General features: G+C 40.4%; 1 protein-coding gene and 1 pseudogene across 1 annotated transcript in view; one reads left to right on the top strand and one right to left on the bottom strand.

Annotated features, from left to right (window-relative positions):
• Positions 1-20,922, top strand: part of LOC146714537 (basement membrane-specific heparan sulfate proteoglycan core protein-like) — a gene marked incomplete at its 5' end in the record, with an annotated part of 37,322 nt that overhangs the window by 4,216 nt on the left and 12,184 nt on the right. Inside the window, 8 exons of the mRNA XM_085440189.1 lie at positions 1,345-1,361; positions 12,708-12,823; positions 13,895-14,167; positions 14,278-14,544; positions 14,922-15,194; positions 17,161-17,427; positions 19,663-19,935; positions 20,045-20,315. Coding sequence (XP_085296315.1) covers positions 1,345-1,361; positions 12,708-12,823; positions 13,895-14,167; positions 14,278-14,544; positions 14,922-15,194; positions 17,161-17,427; positions 19,663-19,935; positions 20,045-20,315 — 1,757 coding nt within the window. The remainder of the gene's footprint in view (positions 1-1,344; positions 1,362-12,707; positions 12,824-13,894; positions 14,168-14,277; positions 14,545-14,921; positions 15,195-17,160; positions 17,428-19,662; positions 19,936-20,044; positions 20,316-20,922) is intronic.
• LOC146714538 (uncharacterized) lies at positions 5,435-9,673 on the bottom strand (annotated as a pseudogene).

Below are 20,922 nucleotides of genomic sequence, written 5' to 3'. Positions count from 1 at the left end.
GGAGAGCTCTGACTACAATAATGTCAATCTGTCAGGGTGCTGGGTCGTTGACCAAAGATTCTGAGGCTATTTTGCTTTTGTGAGTCTCTCTGTGAAAGTGTGAAGATGGTCTAGGTTTAAGTTTATACAGTTTAAGCAGGAGTTTAGTTCTTTCTATGTTTCTGAGTTTTCTTGATTTCCAGTTTATGGTTTGTTGTCTGTGAGGTTCCACTTGTGTGTTTGTCTCATCCCTGTGTCGCTTGTGAGAGTCTGTTGTGTCATCCATGTCTCTGCTCACTCGCCCTCCGTGTGTCTTAGTTGTGTCAATGTGTTTTGTCTTCTCCTTCTGTTTCGTCTTTTGTCTCCCTATTTGTTTATCCCTGTTTCTGCATCAAGCTCGTGCGTTCGTGTACTTCCTGTTTTAGTGTGACAGTATTTCATCCTGTGTTCAGTGTGTTTGGTTTGGCTTCCCTGTCTCGTTATATTCAATTCATCAGAGCTGTTTTCCAATGTGTTTCCACTTCACTGATCATCTCTCAATCCTTCCAAGGTGTTTCAAGGTATTCCCAGTGTTCCACATTTTCTGTTAGTTTAAGTTTTAGCTTTCCCAGCTTAGTTTTTTTTTTCTTTATTTATTTTTGGTTAACCTGATTTGGTTCATGTTTGTTGGCCATGAAAAACGTTTTTTTGTTAAAATTTTGATTTTGCCTCTCGTTGTCTGCATTTGGATCCTTACAAAGAGCCACAGAGTCTGCAGCCACAGATTGTGACAAAATCCAAATTCAGCCACAGCTCTAAAGTCTTAACAGCAGCTCTTTAGCTGTTTTTTCTCTTTAAAGTCTCTTAAATACTTGAAGTCACTTTGAGTGAAAAGGAGAAGGTTTTGAATTCAAAGCAATGATCCTGATGCCTGAGTTTATATTTCCTTCAGAAAGAATCGTTTAGTGTGTTTCACTTGTTTCTCTCCCCTTAGATAATAATTTTTATTTACTTTAATGTACTGTAGATCTTTTTTTTAATCTTTTTAATTGTTTATTTTATTTGTAATATATTATAAATGTCTTTCTGTGAAGCACTTTGCAACTTTGTTAATAAAAGTGTGATATAAATAAAGTGTGTTGTTGTTGTTGTGTGTCAGACTGAGAGTACATGTTTGTCAAGAGATTTTCTTCATTATACAATATAACCAAATCTCTATAATACAATATAATCAAGTGTGCCTTATATTTTGTGTGTTCATATATTTTCACATAACCAAGCTTATTGTTAAAGAGAACATGATGCATTACTTACTTCAATATGTGATGTCAGATAAGCATGATATACTTCTGTATTGTTATATTTTAGTATGTGAGTAGGTGTGAGGTCAAGATAAGCACTGAGTTAACGTCTAACCTCTCCCCGACTGCTTACAGAAAGGGTTCTTACTTTCACTATAAATAAAGCAACCGAGCCTGCACTCGGGGTGTGTGTCTTCTGAGAGGCATTCACACCCGTGCGCACGCTTTCTAATACTCTCAGAGTCGGTCTACAGTGTCTCATTTCTCTTACTTGTGTTTGAACAAATGTCAACCCCTGACAATGTTACAGCTGTTCAGTGTTGTGCATGAATCCACTGAAAGAGAGCTTTCATTTAAAAGCACTCATTGTCATTTAAAACAGCTTCAAACCCTCCAAAATGAACTAAAGCTATCAACATGATGGGAAGTAACAACTGCTCTGATGATGCTCAGCAGCCTTTTTACTGTGTAGCAGTTTTTCCAGTTTTCTCGATGTGGTTCGGCCTGTACTTTCATGTAATACCGATTTATATTGACAGTGTCAATCACATGTTCAGCAAGACCATGATAACTCTGTGTGTGACACATAAAATCAAATCGCTTTTAAACTACTTAAAATATAGTTTCTAACTTTCTCTTCTGCTTCATGACTTTTTTATGCACTGAAATTAAAGGAGCTCATGATTTCTGACTGAGCCACATAGAGAAGAGGAAACACAGCCTGTGGTTTGAGCCACAAGTCTTCCTTTCAGCAGATTTATGATTGATTCATGTTCTCATCAAACTTCACACAGCAGAGAGGAAACAAGGAGTTCAGACAAAGAGCACAGCGGGAATTTCATGAGCAGCTGTTTTCCTGATTGTTGATTTATGATCTGTTCATTTAGTCCTTCTGTGTTCACTTTACTGCTACATGTGTTACTCGAACATTTGAAGCTATTTATTTATTATCAAAGAACCATCAAGTCGTTGTTTAATGTAAGTTCTCATATTTTACTTTTTAGATGCACATTCATTTGAGTTTGCATCTGTGTGGGTTTCCTCCATGAACTCCAGCTTCCTAACAGCTGTTCTTATCATTATTTATGATATGTTCATTTAGTTATTCTGTTTTCACTTCATTGCTACCCGAAATCTTGCGAACAGAACATTTGAAGTCATCTATTCTCCACATCAGAGAGACATCAGTGTTCAAGGTCGGTCCTGTGATGGGCTTTAAGTGTCAGTGTGGATATAAAGTTATAGCTCCTTGTCCCATATTTCCCATGTCAAACTCTGAACACAGCTTCCAAGTCCAATCACTGGACTGTGCTTACAGCTGGTGGCCAATAGAGGGAGACATTAATCCATTTATAATTTATTGTAAGGAGTGAGAAGAGTTGATATGACTGAAGAACAGACAGAACAGAGGAATAATATTGACTTTGGACCCTATCATGAAAATAATCAGGCCCTGGATGGATGTCATAGTGATCAAAGCATTTACATTAACAAACTTTAAAAATACAGTTTCATTAATAAAGTTTTATTGGACTCAAATAAATAGTAATCATGTGCAGATTGATTCAAATATTGATAATTTTGATACCAGCATTTGTATCAGTGTTGATCAATACGAGTGTAATGAGCTTGATACTTCAGTTTCTGTTCTCCTGTGTGCACCGCTGCAGTTTCATCAAAGAGGCAACCTGGCTGTCTGTGTAAATGCTGCTGCTTTCAGGTGTCACAGAGCAGCCACAGTTTGCTTCTCCTCTCTTGTGTTTTATGTTTTACTGTCACTGACTCAGCAGTGCCAGGCAAACAAGTAAGCAAACGTGCTCAGCTAACCAGGACCATCCAGCAACGCAGTAAGCAGAGAATATCTATGTAGATAACTGTGGTAATAGTAATATTTCAGTTATATTACTTTAATTTTCAAAGTGGAACCGGCTGATTCTTACTCATAAAGTGTCATTTATGCTAAAACATTGATATAATACATTTATCTGACTGAAACATTTAAATGAAAACAATTACAGGAATTGAAACAAATATAACAAACATAGTATGACTCAGATTTAATTCAATATAATTACCCTGTTGTGCTAAATGTGCAAAGGATACTGTATGATTACTGTAGTTAAAATACTATTAGATGTGCTAGATTATTGTTTTTTATTTCGGTCCCAGTTTTTAACTAATTAATAATCCAAAGGACAAAAGAAAAAAACTTAATGGTCATGAAAACTCCTTCATTCAGAATTAGCAATCTGATGATGTAGTTAATACTTAAAAAGTATTGGTACTGGTATCAGTATCAGCGATACAGGCCTTGTATTTTACTTGGTATCAGATTAATATCAAATCTTGCACACACATCTTATTGCACACGTCCAGAAATAGTGAAATATTAAATTTATTAAACTGTTACAATTTCAGCACCATGGACAGCGCACAAGGTTCTCACTGCATGAGCTGTGCTCTCTAACACGTGACTGTTTGTCGTGGTGGACCTGCACAAATTTAGCTGCATGCACATATAGATCTCTCTTTCACATTTATGGGCATAGGTTAATAATTTTCATTAAAAAGAAAAATGAAATAATTTACTGTTGTACTGTTTCTAGGGTCCCTGTCCCTGGGTTACATCATGTCACTGCAACAGTGTAATTATATTTGAAATAAGAAATCTCAAGAGAATCTGTCACTCTCTCTGCCCACAAAACCAGATCTTTGTGTAACTTCAGACAGTCAGATCCTTGTCATTCTCCACCTTTCTCATGCAAAAACACCTCTCCAATATAAACACTGGGTTGTGTTTAGAGCTGGTATTCAACAGAGGGCGCAATTGAGTTATTTATTGCAATGAATTAATCTGCTTGGATGACTGTTAAATATTCCAGTCCTTCTACTTGTAAGTCACTGGGTCTCCATCTGAAACTGTGAAATTAAGGAGGAGTCGGCCTCATTAAGTGCTAAATGACCCAAGAGAACAGCCTTGATTGCTGCCACCATGTCTCGCAGGGTAACTGCACATTTATCACCTCCAGCTGAGACTGCAGAAACTGCAGGATCATGTCAACTGTGGGGGTCCAGCTGGTGGACCACACCAGGAGGCCAACAGCCACCAGCAGAAGGATTAGTAGTCCTGGTGGGCGGTGTAAAAGACTCCTTTAGTGTTCTCACTTCTGGATCAAGTTGGATCAGGGATTACAGAAACTGCAGGATAATGTCAACTGTGGAGCTGGATTATTGTTGTGTTTTTTTTTTGTCTCCTTTTTTATGGCACAGGTAGGCAGGGCACCAATTCACTGAGCCTCTGGCACACCTGCTACTCGTCAGACGCTTTCATCAGAAGCGTTCTTAAGGAGCTGCACGATGGTCGTCTAGTGTCAGAGTATTGTCCTTTTCAGGGGTGTCTGTATAACTGTTCGCCCGCCTACCGGAGCTTGTGGAGATCATCTTCTCCGAGTCTATACGGAGATTCAGTTCATGTCCCAGCACCTCACCTCTCAGTCTCCCTCCGTGCCTCTTAAGTCTGGCTTCTAATAACTTCCCCAGTGTCTATATGTCAGACTGTATCAAGTAAGCTCTCCAGTTCTCGTTTATTTTCCCGTTTGTGTTCTTCTCGGTTTATGGCAAAACACCACTAACACTATTATCCCTCCCCCTGAGATCAAGTGCGCCACCAGTGCATGTTCACCCTGCACATCCTGGCTCTGTGTTTCCATACATGTCCTGTCTTGTAAATACGTTCCTTCCCTGTATATAGCCTTTCACTGTAAATAAACTTCCTTCACTGCAAACCCCAAACTTCCATGTTTTCTGCTCTTGAGTCCACCCATAGCTATACCTAACAACAGGCTGCCAGCCTGAGCCCTACTGGGAAAAGGTGGAACAGTGACCCCCTTCACCTGGGACAGGAGGACCTTCAGAAAAGGGTGTCCCTTTCTGAGTGGTGGGACAGTTGGAAACCAGGCCATGTGGGGCCAAAGTGGGGCCACCAGGATCAACCCCACCTCTTTGGTCTGGACCTGGCAAAGGAATGACTGGAGGAGGGAGTATGGAGGGAAGGCAAAAGGGTTTGCCAGGTTGTCACACACAAGGGGAGGGACATCGTTCTGCAGGGAGACAAACAGATGGTAAAATGTTGACTCCCTGGAAAAAAAGAAAAAGGTTGTCTTCTGCCCTGTCTGTTATGACAATGACATGGTGCCCCTGCAGACACAACAGAACTTACTTGAGTGCCAGGACGACAGCTTGCAGCTCCAGCATTTACAGTGAGGTCAGTAAGTATTTGATCACCCTGTGATTTTTTTTCTCTTACTTAGAAATCATGAAGGGGTCTACAATTTTCAGCATAGGTACATTTACACAGTGAGAGACAGAATCTAAAAAGAAAAATCCGGAAATCACATTGTATGATTTTTGAACTATTTATTTGTGAATTACTGTGTCAAATAAGTATTTGATCACTTGAGTCAAAACATGTTTGGTACAGACGCCTTTGTTAACAATTACAGAGGTCAAACGGTTCCTGTAGTTCTTCACCAGGTTTGCACACACTGCAGGAGGGATTTTGGCCCACTCCTCCAGTTTCAGCTCCCTCCAAACATTTTCTATTGGATTTAGGTCTGGAGACTGGCTAGGCCACTCCAGAACCTTAATATGCTCCTTACGGAGCCACTCCTTGGTTTCCTGGCTGTGGGCTTTGGGTCATTGTCATGTTGGAAGACCCAGCCATGACCCATCTTTAATGCTCTAACTGAGGGAAGGAGGTTTTTGCCCAATATGTCACAATACATGGCCCGTTCATCCTCTCATTAATACAGTGCAGTCGTCCCGTCCCCTATGCAGAAAAACACCCCCAGAGCATGATGCTTCCAGCCCCATGCTTCACTGTACGTATGGTATTATTGGGATGATGGGGTGGCTGTAGCTCAGGTGGCAGAGCAGGTCAGCCACTAATCAGAAGGTCGGTGGTTCGATCCCAGGCTGCATCCTGGCTGCATGCCAAATATCCTTGGGCAAGATACTAACCCCGTGTTTGCCTACTGGTGGTGGTCAGAGGGCCCGATGGCGCCTGTGTCCGGCAGCCTCGCCTCTGTCAGTGCGCCCCAGGGCAGCTGTGGCTATCGCCAGTGTGTGAATGTGTGTGTGAATGGGTGGATGACTGAATGTAGTGTAAAGCGCTTTGGGGTCCTATGGACTAGAAAAGCGCTATACAAATGCAGGCCATGATACTCATCATTCTTCTTCCTCCAAACACGGTGAATGGAGTTAAGACCAAAAAGTTCTACTTTGGGCTCATCTGACCACAGGACTTCCTCCCATGACTCCTCTGGATCATCCAGATGATCCCTGGCAAACTTCAGACAGGCCTGGACATGGGCTGACTTAAGCAGGGGAATCTTCTGTGCGATGCAAGATTTTAAACCATGATGTCTTAGTGTATTACTGATAGTAGCCTTGGAAACGACCAGCTCCTCCCGTGTAGTTCTGGGCTGATTCTTCACTATTCTTGGCATCACTGAAACCCCACGAGGAGAGATCTTCCGTGGGGCCGACGGACATTGACAGTCATCGTTAGCCTCTTCCATTTCCTGTCAATTGCTCCAACAGTTGTTCTTTTTTCACCAAGCTGCTTAGCAATTGCCCTGTAGCCCTTTCCAGCAAGGTCTACAGTTTTGTCTCTTGTGTCTTTTGACAGCTCTTTGGTTTTGCCTATGCTGCTACTTAGACTTGGTTGATTGTGGGGTGCACAGGTGTCTTTATGACAGCTAACGACCTCAAACAGGTGCTACTTATTTAGAATCATGAGCAGAGTGTAGCTGGACTATTTGAAAGCAAAATAACAGGTCTTTGAGGGTCAGAAATCTGGTTGATAAGCAAGTGATCAAATACTTATTTGACACAGTAATTCACAAATAAATTGTTCGAAAATAATACAATGTGATTACCGGATTTTTCTTTTTAGATTCTGTCTCTCACAGTGGAAATGCACCTATGCTGAAAATTGTAGACCCCTCCATCACTTCTAAGTAAGAGAAGTTGCAAAATCACAGGATGATCAAATACTTATTGACCTCACTGTAAATGTCTGAGACAACCAATGACTGATCTAACAGCTGCTGAGCCGAGAGCCTTCATGGACTGTGCACCAACCTGTTGGGGAGTCATCTGTGAGGACCAACTAGTGGTAAGTCACATGACCCATCCCTTGGCCTTCCTCCAGGCTGGTTGAGTACCCTCCACCGATGGAGAGCTCGAGCCCCTGTGAGACCACCACTGTTGGGACTGTGTTAAAACATGCTTCAGTTTCTCACATTTTTTATGCAATCCTTGTTCATCCTACAGAGTTATCAGTTTCATTAAAAAAAAAAAATCAGGGGTTTGGGGTGGGATTAAGGAAGTTTCAGAGTACTGCAGATTCCTCAACCTGTAGATGATAGTACATATGAGTCTAATGGTGCACGTCACCCCCTCCCTGCTTGTTCTTTGTTTCTCTGAGCAGACTGTGATGACTGCATGTGTGGAAAAGACTGTTGTTGGTTTATTTTTATCTGCTGAAAATCAGACACCACAAAATTTCTGTCTGGGCCTCCAAGAAAAGAGGAAATGCAGCCTGTGGTTTCAGCCTGAAGTCTAACGTTTGTCTTCTTTAAAGTCAACACAGCACAGTGGAAATGTGCAGGTATGACAATGTGTGAAAACAGGTTAAAAGTAGCTTTATTGTGGTGATGACACATGCTGGACTAAAGGATAAATAAAGCATGTGGGCATCAAGAGAAACGGTGAAAAGCTTGTTTCTCACGCTCATGTCTTTAAGAGTCTCTGCATGGACGTGCTGTAAATGTTCATTTATCTCTGAGATAAATAAAATCATCCATCACTCTCTCTGTCCACAACATCATATACAGATACAGTGATACAAATAAATTTAAAAATCATGCAATGTGATTTCCTGAATTGTTTTCAAAATCCTGTCTCTCACAGTGGGAATGCAGCTACATTGTGAATTTCAGACCCCTCCATGATTTCTAAGTGGGAGAACTTGCAAATTTGCAGGGTGTTCAAATACTTCTGTTCCTCCCTGCATGCTTTTCTTCTTACTGCAACTTCCAAACAGGCCAGTTCCTCACAGTATAACACAAAACTCCAAAGTATAATCACAGCTTTGTAACCAGCAGAGGAGCCAGTAAATCATCTAAACCTACTGATACTAATGTGTCTGTTTGGCTGCTGTTACAGAAATGGTTCCTACACCTGTGATGATGACGTCAGTGTTTGACTCCAAACTGTCTGCTGGACTCTGCAGTATCACAGAGACTTGCTGTCTTCAAGCCTCATAACATATTGATATGTACTGAAACTTCTGCACTTATGTTTACATATAAACTGCAAATAACATAAAAACATGAAGTAACATCTTAATGTATTTTTCCTTTCCCACAGAAAAGTGGAGGGAAGGAAAAACACACCTGCTGTTCAACAATCTAAAACACTTCGATATCAACATGTTTGTGAGTGTGTGTAGATGATACTGCAACAAACCTTAACTGTAACCTTTGTAAGAAAGTGTTTGACAGAATAAGGATAGATGCTGTGTTTGCAGGCTTTAACTATTATTAATATTATAGACTGTATATTGAGAATGAGAAGTGAGAAACTGAGGTACACCGCATTCTCATATGGAGGGGATTAGCCAATCACAAAGTTACCACACAAAGCATTCACTGCTCTGCTGTCCTTTTGGACTCTAATGTGGGCGGAGCCTGTAGTAGCTTTCATTGTGTAAAAGATCACCTAGACAGGTTATGGAGAGACAGACAGCCATTCATGTTCACATTCACACCTGCAGGCAATCATTGGAATCACCAGTTAACATAATAATATATGACTTTGGACTCTGGGGAGAAGTCAGATAGGTAGAGGGAGAAGATGCAAACTTCACACAAACAGCCCAGCTGGTGGATTCAAACCAACAACTTTCTTCCTGTGAGGCAACAGTATGAACCACAGTCATTCAGCTCATGGTGGTCTAAGAAGTTTGGAAGGAAAGTGACTAAACTTCTTTAACTTTCTTGAAGACGTGTCACCTCTCATCTAAGAGGCTCTTTCATTTCTAAAAGCAAACAGTAGAGAGTCTCAGGTATTTCAACCTCAGTGAGGGTTTTACTTTAAGTGGGTCATAGACCCACAATTAATGACGTGAGTCATCACATGAGCCAAGCTGTGAAAAAAGGTGCGAGCGTCTGGGGAGGGTCTGTGCTGGCGGACGTTGGTTACTGGCCTGGTAGCCTGGCTACCCTTGGGTGGGTCTGGGACGGGCGTGGAGGCTTGGGGGTCTGGGGTGCTCCGCCCTGGTCTGGGGTGCTGGCTGGGCCTTGGGGGCTTAGGTCCTGGTTGTTGTGTCGCTGGAGCTGTGGGTGCATGGGGACTCAGCCCAGTGCAGGGGACCCCTGGTGCATCGGCCCAACTGGAGGGCTCTCTAACTGGTGAGGAGGCTGTTATATCTTTGCAGGAGGTCTCCTCTCTACAGGAGCTCACTCTGCAGGTGGGGGAGAGATATACGATATATATTTTCACGGACCGGCCTTTAAGGTGTCGCGGATAAATACAACAAAATAAAACTAGTACCGGTACCGAAAAAAAGAAGATTGATTTATAACACACGTGAAAAGACCCAGGAAAACCGAGTTAACGATAAAAACGATAACAAAATAACGCTGAAAACCGATAAAGACCCTCAAAACCATGCATTTCACACCTGAGCCTCAACTCTCGCGACCTGGTACCAAACGACTCATGGACTGGTACCGGTCCGAGGCCCGGGGGTTTGGGACCGCTGCCCTAGCAGATCGTTACATGGAGAAACCCTTTGAATACAAGTGTGCTGATCCACACAGGTGTACACACGGGTGTTCACAGACACAAACTACACCTTTCTTGGCTGCTACCTCAAAGCACATTGTGCGCTGTCGATCTTGCGTGCTGCACAATAACATTTAATATTTAGTATCTACTGTTATCTACTGCTAGCTAGTTCATTGTGATGGTGTTGTATTTATTATGTTGCTCTGTTTTGTTTGTTTTCTCTTCTGTTTTTTTTTCTCCACATAGTTGATCCAGGTGTTTTGTTTGTTTTTCTTTCTCCCCCCTTTCTCACCGTCTCTTCTCCCCTCTATTTTTCTTTCTCTCCCTCTCTTTCTTTCATTCTTTCTCCCTGTCCTATCCCCTAATCATGTCTGTCCCGTCTGTAACAACAGGAAATAAAATAAAATAAATACATAATTATAATAAAGGTCAATCAAATGGACCAATATGGCAAGGCCATGATGATCCACTTGGTAAAGTAAATCTTTCTTGGCCTTAAGACAACAATTCTGATGGCTAAAGATCTAAATGGGACAGGCAAAAAAAAAAGAAAGTGAGCCGTTATGGAGCTTTTTGTACTTAAAAAACACATTCATGAATCAAAGCTAATCAGTGCTCTGTGTATGACTTATTTAGTGAGTCAAAAATACAAAAGAGTGGCCGTACAGATGAAAGTTTACAATTTTACCATTGTTTTAAGTCACAGTATGTGTGTCTGCTCAGACTTTCCAAGCGGTAAATGTGAGTTGAGTTCCACAAAAAAAAAGAAATTTCCAACTTCTGGCTTATTCAGAAATTATCATCGGAGATTTTGGGTGAGAATGCTGTGAGAGGTTGCCTCACCCCATCATGTGATGTATTGAGGTCACCTGAAGAAAGATACTAGTGGAGGTTGATGTGCCTGGGAAGAGATCTCAAAACAGGATTGTAGTTGGCTGACAGCTGACGCCATAAGGCACCACCTCTGGTTAATGATGGTCATTCACAGTAGAGACGGCCTCTTTCACTCCTCTTTCAAACCATCATACTTGTCTGTTCAAATGTGAACACTGGCACCTATGAGTGATATTTGATATGATATTGGGAACAGATGAAACCAAATAAATATTTGGAGATCATTGTCTGTGCATAATCCTGGAGAGTGAGTGAGTGTGGTGGCCAGAAACTGAAAACAACACATTTTGGGAAGACAGCATTCATGTATCGTACAATAAATGTCTGTGGATCTACACAAACATTGACTGATAAGATGACTCAAGATAAAATATTCCAACATTATGATGATCCACAGCACACTGCACACATCACATAAAAGTCTCTGAGAATAAAACATAATTATGAGCTGGTAAAATATGTCACCTGACCTGAAACAACAGAAGGTAAGAAGCAAACACAAGAAGCAAGCCTGCATGTTTGCAGTGGACAGGAAATGTGAACACGTCACACAACTGCTGTGGTCAAAGCTACAGGAGCTGTTTGAGGTTTGTATAAAAGGAAAGGAAGCACAGAGAGGCCACAGTCAGAAGAAACACTCTGGTCTTATCTGTATTAAATGCAGCTTCTCTTTTTATTATTGATGTAAAGTCAAAGTGTTTGAGATCAGCTGAGGATCAGAGTGCAGCAGGGCTGGATGTGAGGATGGGGCACTCTTTGCTCTGCATGACGGGGTTATTGTGTAAGTACATTTGTGACATTGTTTGAATGGCACTGATTAATGAAAGTGTTTCTCATGTGTGAGAATTAGAGTGTATCACTGGTTTGAAGTGTTTATGTGAGAGTTTGAACAAAGCATATTTGTGATGTTTATGAAAGTTACAGACAAATGTTGGCTGGTTCCTTGGTTCAGTTTAGTCTGAGTATCGTGTTGGATACATCGCTGCTTGTTGCACTTGACTCATTGTTGTGTACAAGTTCATATATTAATAGTGTTTTATGCACAGAAATATTTTGATGAGCAGTAACTGTGTCATGTGAAAATTAATCTTTAAAAAACACTTTTGTCCATTTTGAGTTTGATTTTCTGTCAGTTTGATCCTGATGATGTTTAATCTTTACTTTAGTGCTCGGTTCTCTCTTCTACGTTAATGCTGAAGGTGAGAAATGGTTCATTTTCCTTTCTTCATATTTATCAAATATGAATAATTTTGCTCTGATATTTCCATGCACCATTTTAAATCACATCCTGTTTCTCTGTTTGTGCATCGTTTTATTTAAGATACTAAATGGGTTTATAAACAGTGAGTGAGTTAAATCCTGCAGGTCTGTGCAGTCACTCTGTGGTTTTACTCAGAATATTAATTAACTGCTTTAATTTGTTTCATAAAAACACATCTTATTATTTTCAAGTCCAAATGTCACCAGGATGCAGTAAATCTTTTGACTCTTAACAGCAGCAATAAAAATCAGTTCAGCTTCAAAATGACTTGATGCTTCCATCAATCTCTAACTTGATGTGTTTATGTGAACAGTTCCCAATAAGCCCACCGTGATCCTCGAACCATCCTGGCCTCAGATATACAGCAGTGAGACAGTCACTGTCAGATGTGGAGGAAGTCAGTCGCTGGTTGTATGGAGAGATGCCACATTAATCAGACCTCGAACATCTGAATACAGAATCAGCAGAGCTACTGAGTCTGACAGTGGAGGATACAGCTGCTGCACCATGAGTCTTTCAGTCTGCAGTGACATCATCACACTGACTGTATCATGTAAGTTGGACACATTTCATTGAGTCATATTGTTCTTTGTTTTAGTTTAGTAACAAAATCAGAGAAAATCGTAACAAACATTAAACACAGATGTGATGATCTCAGTTTCTTCAGTACCTGCACATGTGTAGTTTCCACCACTGCAGCTCAGAATTATGACACAATTATTTTGTTTTTATAATTTATTTGAAGTTGTGGATCAAACATGATCAATAAATACAGAATGAGCAGAGCTGCTGTCTGACGATGGAAAATACAGATGCTGAAAAAAGAAAAGGCTGATCATCAACAGAGAAGAGTTCTGTTATCACATCACAGCCCTGGTTGGGGTCGGGGATAGCATACAGTATGAAAAACATCTGTGTGAATTATGAATGATAAATGCTGCTGACTGTGCACTGGTTATGCATCTTTTTGCATATATATTTATGTGATCATGATCCTTAAAACAAACATTTAAATAAAAAACAGATTAACAAAAAATCTGATAATAAGAGCGACCACAATCAACTGGCCTCAGATCAGCTAACAGTGTATAGTTCACCTGTCTCTGCATTTAGGAGTACAGTTTGGTGACAGAGCATAAAAACAGTCTCACCTGATTCTTGATTCACTCTGATAAAGTTTTCATCATGTTATATACATCCAGCGTTAGCTCCTGGCTCTCTAGCTGGCTAACAGTTAGCTGAGATACCTGTGCTGCCCTCATGTGTGCTGCTGCCAGTTGTTGATTCTCATCAAATTTGCTTTGAAGTCACTTTTTTTTCTTGTGCTGTTTGTGCCTGTTTGCATCAAGTGTGATGATCACACTGAGATCAGGGACCGACCTACCTGAGAAACCTGAGATCTATTATTGAACTCCATCCATCTTCTTAACCCATCATCCAGGGTCGTGACCTATTAAGCACTTACTGAATTAAAAAAATACATAAATTGTAAATTAATGAAAATGAATTGGATTTTTTTAAATTACTATTGAGTTTTTATGTTGAAATCTTTATTTGTTATATAACAAAGTTTTTCCTGAAGCAACTGACAGTCTGATGTTTGTCTTTCCTGTAACATCAACAGCAAGTAAACCCAGAGCCACACTGACAGCACAAAGTTCAGTCATACCAGCAGGGGGCAGTGTGACACTGAGCTGCTCTGTGGAGGGCTCTGCTGGCTGGAAGTTTGACTGGTTCAGACGTGATTCACAGTTTTCTGGAGGTCAGAAAATAGGAGCTGGAACATCAGAGCACACGATCAGTATTTCAGAAGGAGGCATCTATTACTGCAGAGGAGGGAGAGGAGATCCAGTTTTCTCCACAGAGGACAGTGCTGCAGTTACAATTCAGAAACAAGGTGAGGGTGAAATTTTGTTGTGAAATAAAATGAAACATCATGATTAAACTGAAGTAACAATTGATTTATGATTTTTTTCAGTTTAATATTTGTATTTATTTGTTTGTTAGGGAAAGTTTGGGCTGCTGTGAAACTGCAGCACAGCTGGTCTCAGATATTCACTGGTGAGACAATCACTCTCAGATGTGAGATTCAGGGAGGTGAAGGAAAGGTGTGGAAATATGAATGGACAGCACCCAACACAAACAGCCCTCCAACATCCAGTGAATACAGGATCAGCAGAGTTTCAGTGTCCCACAGTGGAGACTACAGATGTCGGGGTAGCAGTGACTATCTCTTAACAGGATGGAGTGATGCCTTCAGACTGACAGTTTCATGTGAGTTGGACCATGATTCATGCTGACATTTAATGTTTTCATGTTTACATCTGTCTTAACAGGAGAACTCCAACAATGATCCAGCTGTCTGCAGGCAGCTCAGGACAACAGTTTTTCTCACTGTGCAAACAGAAAGGAGAGACACCATGGAGGCTCTTAAATATCAGCAGTTTAAAGAGGAATGTACAGAGATGACAGTTTGATAAGAGAATGATAAATCAGTGAAATCTTTAGTTTGTTAGACAGTCTAATGTGTCACATGCAGGGAAACTAATTTTTTTTAATTACTCTGTGAATGTTTAAAGTGTGATTAGTGCTGTAAGAAATGTATTCTTTATGATGATTTAATTTTTTTAATGGTTTTGTTTCTTCAACAGCAAGTAAACCCAGAGCCACACTGACAGCACAAAGTTCAGTCATACCAGCAGGGGGCAGTGTGACACTGAGCTGCTCTGTGGAGGGCTCTGCTGGCTGGAAGTTTGACTGGTTCAGACATGATTCAGTCTCTTCTAAAGCTCAACTCATGAGAGGAAGTGAAGCAAACGGAGTTATTAGTGTCTCACAAGGAGGTCTGTACCACTGCAGAGGAGGGAGAGGAGATCCAGTTTACTACACAGAGGACAGCAGTGACGTCACAGTTGTGGAGATTTGTGAGTTTTAAACTTTCTGTTATTTAAGTTTCTCATGTGTTTCATACAAATGTAAAAATAAACATTGTGGCATCAACTCCAAAAAAAAAACTGCACATTTATCGCTCATTAGCTGCTGTTAGTCTTTAAATTGTATTGTATTAAATATTTTTGGCCTCTCTCTTTAAATGCTTCTTCACCTTAAACTGACTTTAAGTGGACATGAAAGACTACATGTATTAAGCCACAGAGCCATTAAACAAACAAACAAACAAACAAAAATAAAGGTTAATCCTGAACATGTTTTCATCCGAGGTCATCAACAGCTCAGCTAACATCAGATCAGATCAGGGTCGGTAACCCGCGGCTCTTCCGCCCCTCAGCTGTGGCTCCCGCAAGCTTTGGGTGAAAAAATGAAAAATAAAAGTCCCACACAACATCCCCAACATCTGCAGGAGGAAGTTTACAGAGTGAGAAAAAGAAAAGTGTGTTTATAGCAGCAGCTACTGCAGCCAGAGAGAGTCTGACAGGCCCAGCTGTGAGCCACATGTTAGTATCCAGCTGTTCACTGTGTTCACCGCCTTCAGAGGAAGAAAGTGTGCTGCTGTAACCTTCCCTCGCCTCTCTCCATCTCTGCACTTTGCCATAAGTTGACCCAGAGCAGAAAGCTAGTTAGCAGCTACGAGCCAAACTCAGAACACGGAGCATCAGCCAGAGGTCTCCGTGGGTCAGAGCCGTGGATCTGGAGATAAACCTGCCGTTCTGACACTCATGTCAACACGACAAAGTCTGCTTTCCATAAGGAGACAAATTTGTGTTGAAAGTATTACAAACACACACGACATGATCAACAAGCAATGATTTGTGACTTGAAAGCAGCTCACATTTGTGGATCTGTGTGAAGCTGGCAGTTAAATTAGACTCAAAACCCCACGTGGGCACGAGACGTGATCTGTGCGTGTCAGGTGATTCGTCCACATGTATTTAAGCTGTTGTGAGCTGTGTATTATCACCAGATCTGCTGTTATTGTGCAATAAATATCTTTATGTTTTCGACCCTGAGCTGATGTATTTTATACTCAGGGCTGCCCGTGGCTGCATGAAAACAACAGAAGATGATCGCTCATTGAAATGGACTGAAGACATAATTATATACAAATAGTTTTCATGATTATTCTTCTTATTTTACAATTATTGGACCACAGCTACATTTTATTTACTTATTCTGAACTCAAACAGACCTGCAGAATGATGCTTTATTTAAAGTAGGCCTGCACAGGCCTGTGCTGTTTTTCTCCTCTTTAAAGTTTTTGTTAAAAAGTTCTTAAAAGGTAAAAAAGCTCTTCTTCTTATTAAGACATCTTGTGTTGTATTAAGTATATTTATTATCATCCTGAATTATGGACGATGAATTTTAAAGAAAGAAATCTGAAAAACAATCCGGACGTTAAAATTTGTGCCTCAATGATCAGCAGTTACTCAGGTTTGTGTCGACACATTTGTACAATAGTTTGTGTGAACTGGAGACCTGAAAAGTTGCACACAAATCACTGCACACAACTGTAAATCTTACTTTCTGCTTGTGAATCATATTATACACAGTTGTACCACTTTCAAGGTAAATTTGTTGCCATAAAAACAAGGATATACTGTCCACCTTCACTCCCTGTCTCTGTAGCTGTAAGTGGTTCTTCAAAGGGAAAATGCAGCTGTTAGCTGTAATGTTAGGATTTGTAGATCACTTTATAAATGTGGAGTGTGTGGAGAACAGGCTGTGTGAGTCAGATACACCAGTGGGCCACCACACACGTGTACCACACGGTAAATAAATGTAAACACTGATTTTTAAATCCAGCTTCATTTACAGTCAAAGTGTCACCAGGATGCAGTAAATCTTTCTCCTCTGAACAACAGAAAAAAGAAAATCAGGCTTCAAAATGACTTCATGTTTCTATTTGTCTCTAACTGGATATTTTTCTGTGAACAGTTCCCAGTAAGCCCACTGTGACCCTGCAGCCATCCTGGACTCAGATATACAGCGGTGAGACAGTCACTGTCAGATGTGAGATTCAGGGAGGTGAAGGAGCTCAGTGGACGTATGAATGGAGAGCAGCCAAGTTAAACACACCTCCAACATCCAATGAATACAGAATCATCAGAGCTACTGAGTCTGACAGTGGAGGATACAGCTGCCGGGGCAGAAGGGACTATTTCTTCTCAGAGTGGAGTGATATCATCACACTGACTGTATCATGTAAGATCTTTCATCCAGATTATTTCAAATTACTTATTGTGTTAATCTAACCTTTAACTGGGAAAATGAGTCATCTGCCTATTAAATAAAATCACAAATAAGATGTTAATTTATTTATTTTTTATTCCAGTAACTTTCAAACATGATAACAGACAGTTTTTGTTTATATTACAAAACATATCATTTAACCATTTGTGGACAGGCTGCAGTCTTCAGTGTCCATGAACAGCATCAACATGCTGGTTCAGACGTTTCTTCTCAGGGTAGAAATTATTTCTTTTCTTCTTGTATAAAAATATTTTAATGTTAGTTTTAATTCAAAATTAACATGTAACACATATAAACATCATAGAAAAAGCAAGTGAATGTTTCAGTTCAACAAGCGCTCCAGTCAGACATTAAACTTCAGTAACACTGTGCAGTTATGAAACTTTAATCTGAGTCAAACTGATTTAATCAGCATTGAATAAATCAATGAAATAAACATCACCCCACAGATACAACCTCAGTGAATTATGTCCAGTGTTCACTCAGTGTGGGTGTTAAACTGTGTGACTGGAGTCGTGCTTTGTGGCATCGAGAGCTAACAGCTAACAGTTAGCCAAGCTAACATTGAAGCACTTTTGCAAATAGGATCGAACAAAATGAGTATGGATTAAAAAAGTACACTTGGTGTAGCATCCCCGGTTGAAAAGATGGTCTCTCAAACTGATGGTTCGCAATCCTTTTATTAAACAGCCGTGTATGTGAACACACCGTAAGAGCTACAACATACAGAATAAAAGACTATTAGTAAATCAAACAGTGTGTTACCTTTAACCTTTTGACTTATTCATTAATCACAAATTAATTCTCCTTACCTTACATAACAAATAACACTAAAACTTGTAAATTATTGCATATAACAGGGAAATCGTTGCATCGCTGCCTAAACATGACGAGGTACGTTTGCGCCCTCTAGTGGGTGAAAACTTAGCCTTCATGCTTAGTAGCGGTCAGCAGCTATATGCTCCGTAAAACAACAAAATACATATCTACAGGACAAACTTTGGTACAAACCTTGTTCCCTCATCAACCAGGTGCTAAGAAACTGCTTTCCACTCAGTGTTGCACCTTAATAGCCGTTCTTTTTCCCATTCCCGTCCATTAACCATAGAGCACACCTTCTCTCTGTGCATTAAAACTCGCGCTTCTGCCATATGGTTTACGCTACTTGATTTACGGCACCTTGTCGCTCTGTGACTTTCAAAATAAAAGCATTCACTCCAACAATATAATAGCCACTCATAAGTTTACAAAACACTTTACCAAATATTAATGAGGTCATTTACACTTGGTGACAGACAAACAGGGTATTTTAAAACTTTACTTATACTCTATACCACTATAATTACTGCTTGTGAATTGAAATGCATTCTGGGATACCTGGCTGCCCCACGTCCACAGTACCACCAGTTCATCGCATTCGATTGTCTAGTATTGATCTGTGCTGACTTACTCTACATGGTAACCAATCAGATGTTAGACGAGCTGCAGTGGCAGCGTTAAACAAGACCCTCCACAGGTTTTTCACATTTTGCCAAGTTTGGTCTCATGAGGAACACAAACTCCATCTTTAGCTGAATTAAACTCAAAGGACTCCTGTGTGGTTTTATTTTATTGGAGACTTCATTGGAGTCTGTCAGCCTCTCTGATTGTTCAGTTTTCCTCTGTAAATAAGGTGTTTACATTATTCAAAATTACATTTAAGATCATAGAAAACTACATGAACTTGATGTTGGAACCATGTCAGCGATGGTCACGGTGCTCGAACAATAACAGACACCGTTCAGTGTAGTGTGATTTTAGACTATTATTAAAGGGAAATGTAGAGAGGACACAAACAAACTGACCATGGATTAAACATGGATAAAGTACTTTGTATTTGTAACATTTGTCTTTGAATAGATGAAGAATAAATCAGAGGGAATCTGTAGTGTAGTTGTGCACGAAGACAGTCTAATGTGTCACATGCAGGTAAATGTTTTCTGTTTGGTGCTTGAAGCTAAATGACTGAGTGAATGTGTAAAGTTTGATCATTACTATTAAGCACTTACTGAAAAAAACAACAAATTGCATATTTCTAAAATGATTCTTGAATGTTTTACTTTCTCTTTAAAATCTTTATTTATTGTAACAAAGATTTTCCTAAAGCAACTGACAGTCTGATGTTTGTCTTTCCTGTAACATCAACAGCAAGTAAACCCAGAGCCACACTGACAGCACAAAGTTCAGTCATACCAGCAGGGGGCAGTGTGACACTGAGCTGCTCTGTGGAGGGCTCTGCTGGCTGGAAGTTTGACTGGTTCAGACGTGATTCACAGTTTTCTGGAGGTCAGAAAATAGGAGCTGGAACATCAGAGCACACGATCAGTATTTCAGAAGGAGGCATCTATTACTGCAGAGGAGGGAGAGGAGATCCAGTTTTCTCCACAGAGGACAGTGCTGCAGTTACAATTCAGAAACAAGGTGAGGGTGAAATCTTGTTGTGAAATAAAACGAAACATCATGATTAACCTGAAGTAACAATTAATTTATGATTTTTTTAGTTTAATATTTGTGTTTATTTGTTTGTTAGGAAAAGTTTTGGCTGCTGTGAATCTGCAGCACAGCTGGTCTCAGATATTCACTGGTGAGACAATCACTCTCAGATGTGAGATTCAGGGAGGTGAAGGAAAGGTGTGGAAATATGAATGGACAGCACCCAACACAAACAGCCCTCCAACATCCAGTGAATACAGGATCAGCAGAGTTTCAGTGTCCCACAGTGGAGACTACAGATGTCGGGGTAGCAGTGACTATCTCTTAACAGGATGGAGTGATGCCTTCAGACTGACAGTTTCATGTGAGTTGGACCATGATTCATGCTGACATTTCATGTTTTCATGTTTACATCTGTCTTAACAGGAAAACTCCAACAATGATCCAGCTGTCTGCAGGCAGCTCAGGACAACAGTTTTTCTCACTGTGCAAACAGAAAGGAGAGACACCATGGAGGCTCTTAAAATATCAGCAGTTTAAAGAGGAATGTACAGAGATGACAGTTTGATAAGAGGATGATAAATCAGTGAAATCTTTAGTTTGTTAGACAGTCTAATGTGTCACATGCAGGTAGGGATGGGAATTGATAAGAATTTATTGATTCTCATTGGCTCCACTTTGAGAGTCGCCACCATCTCTAAGCACAATATCAAAGACATTCATGCAAATTAGAGGCTGTGAGGTCAAATGTTTGTGCATGTTGGAGGTATTTCCCCTCTTTGTTGGGATCATTACTAGAAAAAAGTAAAGCAAAAAAATTCTTACACAAAATCAGCACAAAGAGACCTTACATCGGTTGTCATGGTGATTCTACAGTAGAAACATGAACAGGTAGAAATGGAGCTGCAGCCTGACTGCTCATCAGTTTGTTAGGATGAAGTTCATCACTCTTGGTTATTGGCTAGCTTAGCATTA

The sequence above is a fragment of the Copadichromis virginalis genome, linkage group LG3, assembly GCF_057382275.1.
Source record: "Copadichromis virginalis isolate Kocher_CV1m ecotype Utaka linkage group LG3, C_Virginalis_male_GT1.1, whole genome shotgun sequence".
Taxonomy (NCBI): Eukaryota; Metazoa; Chordata; class Actinopteri; order Cichliformes; family Cichlidae; genus Copadichromis; species Copadichromis virginalis.
The sequence above is the reverse complement of the archived record's forward strand: the minus strand, read 5'-3'. Positions and strand labels throughout refer to the sequence as shown.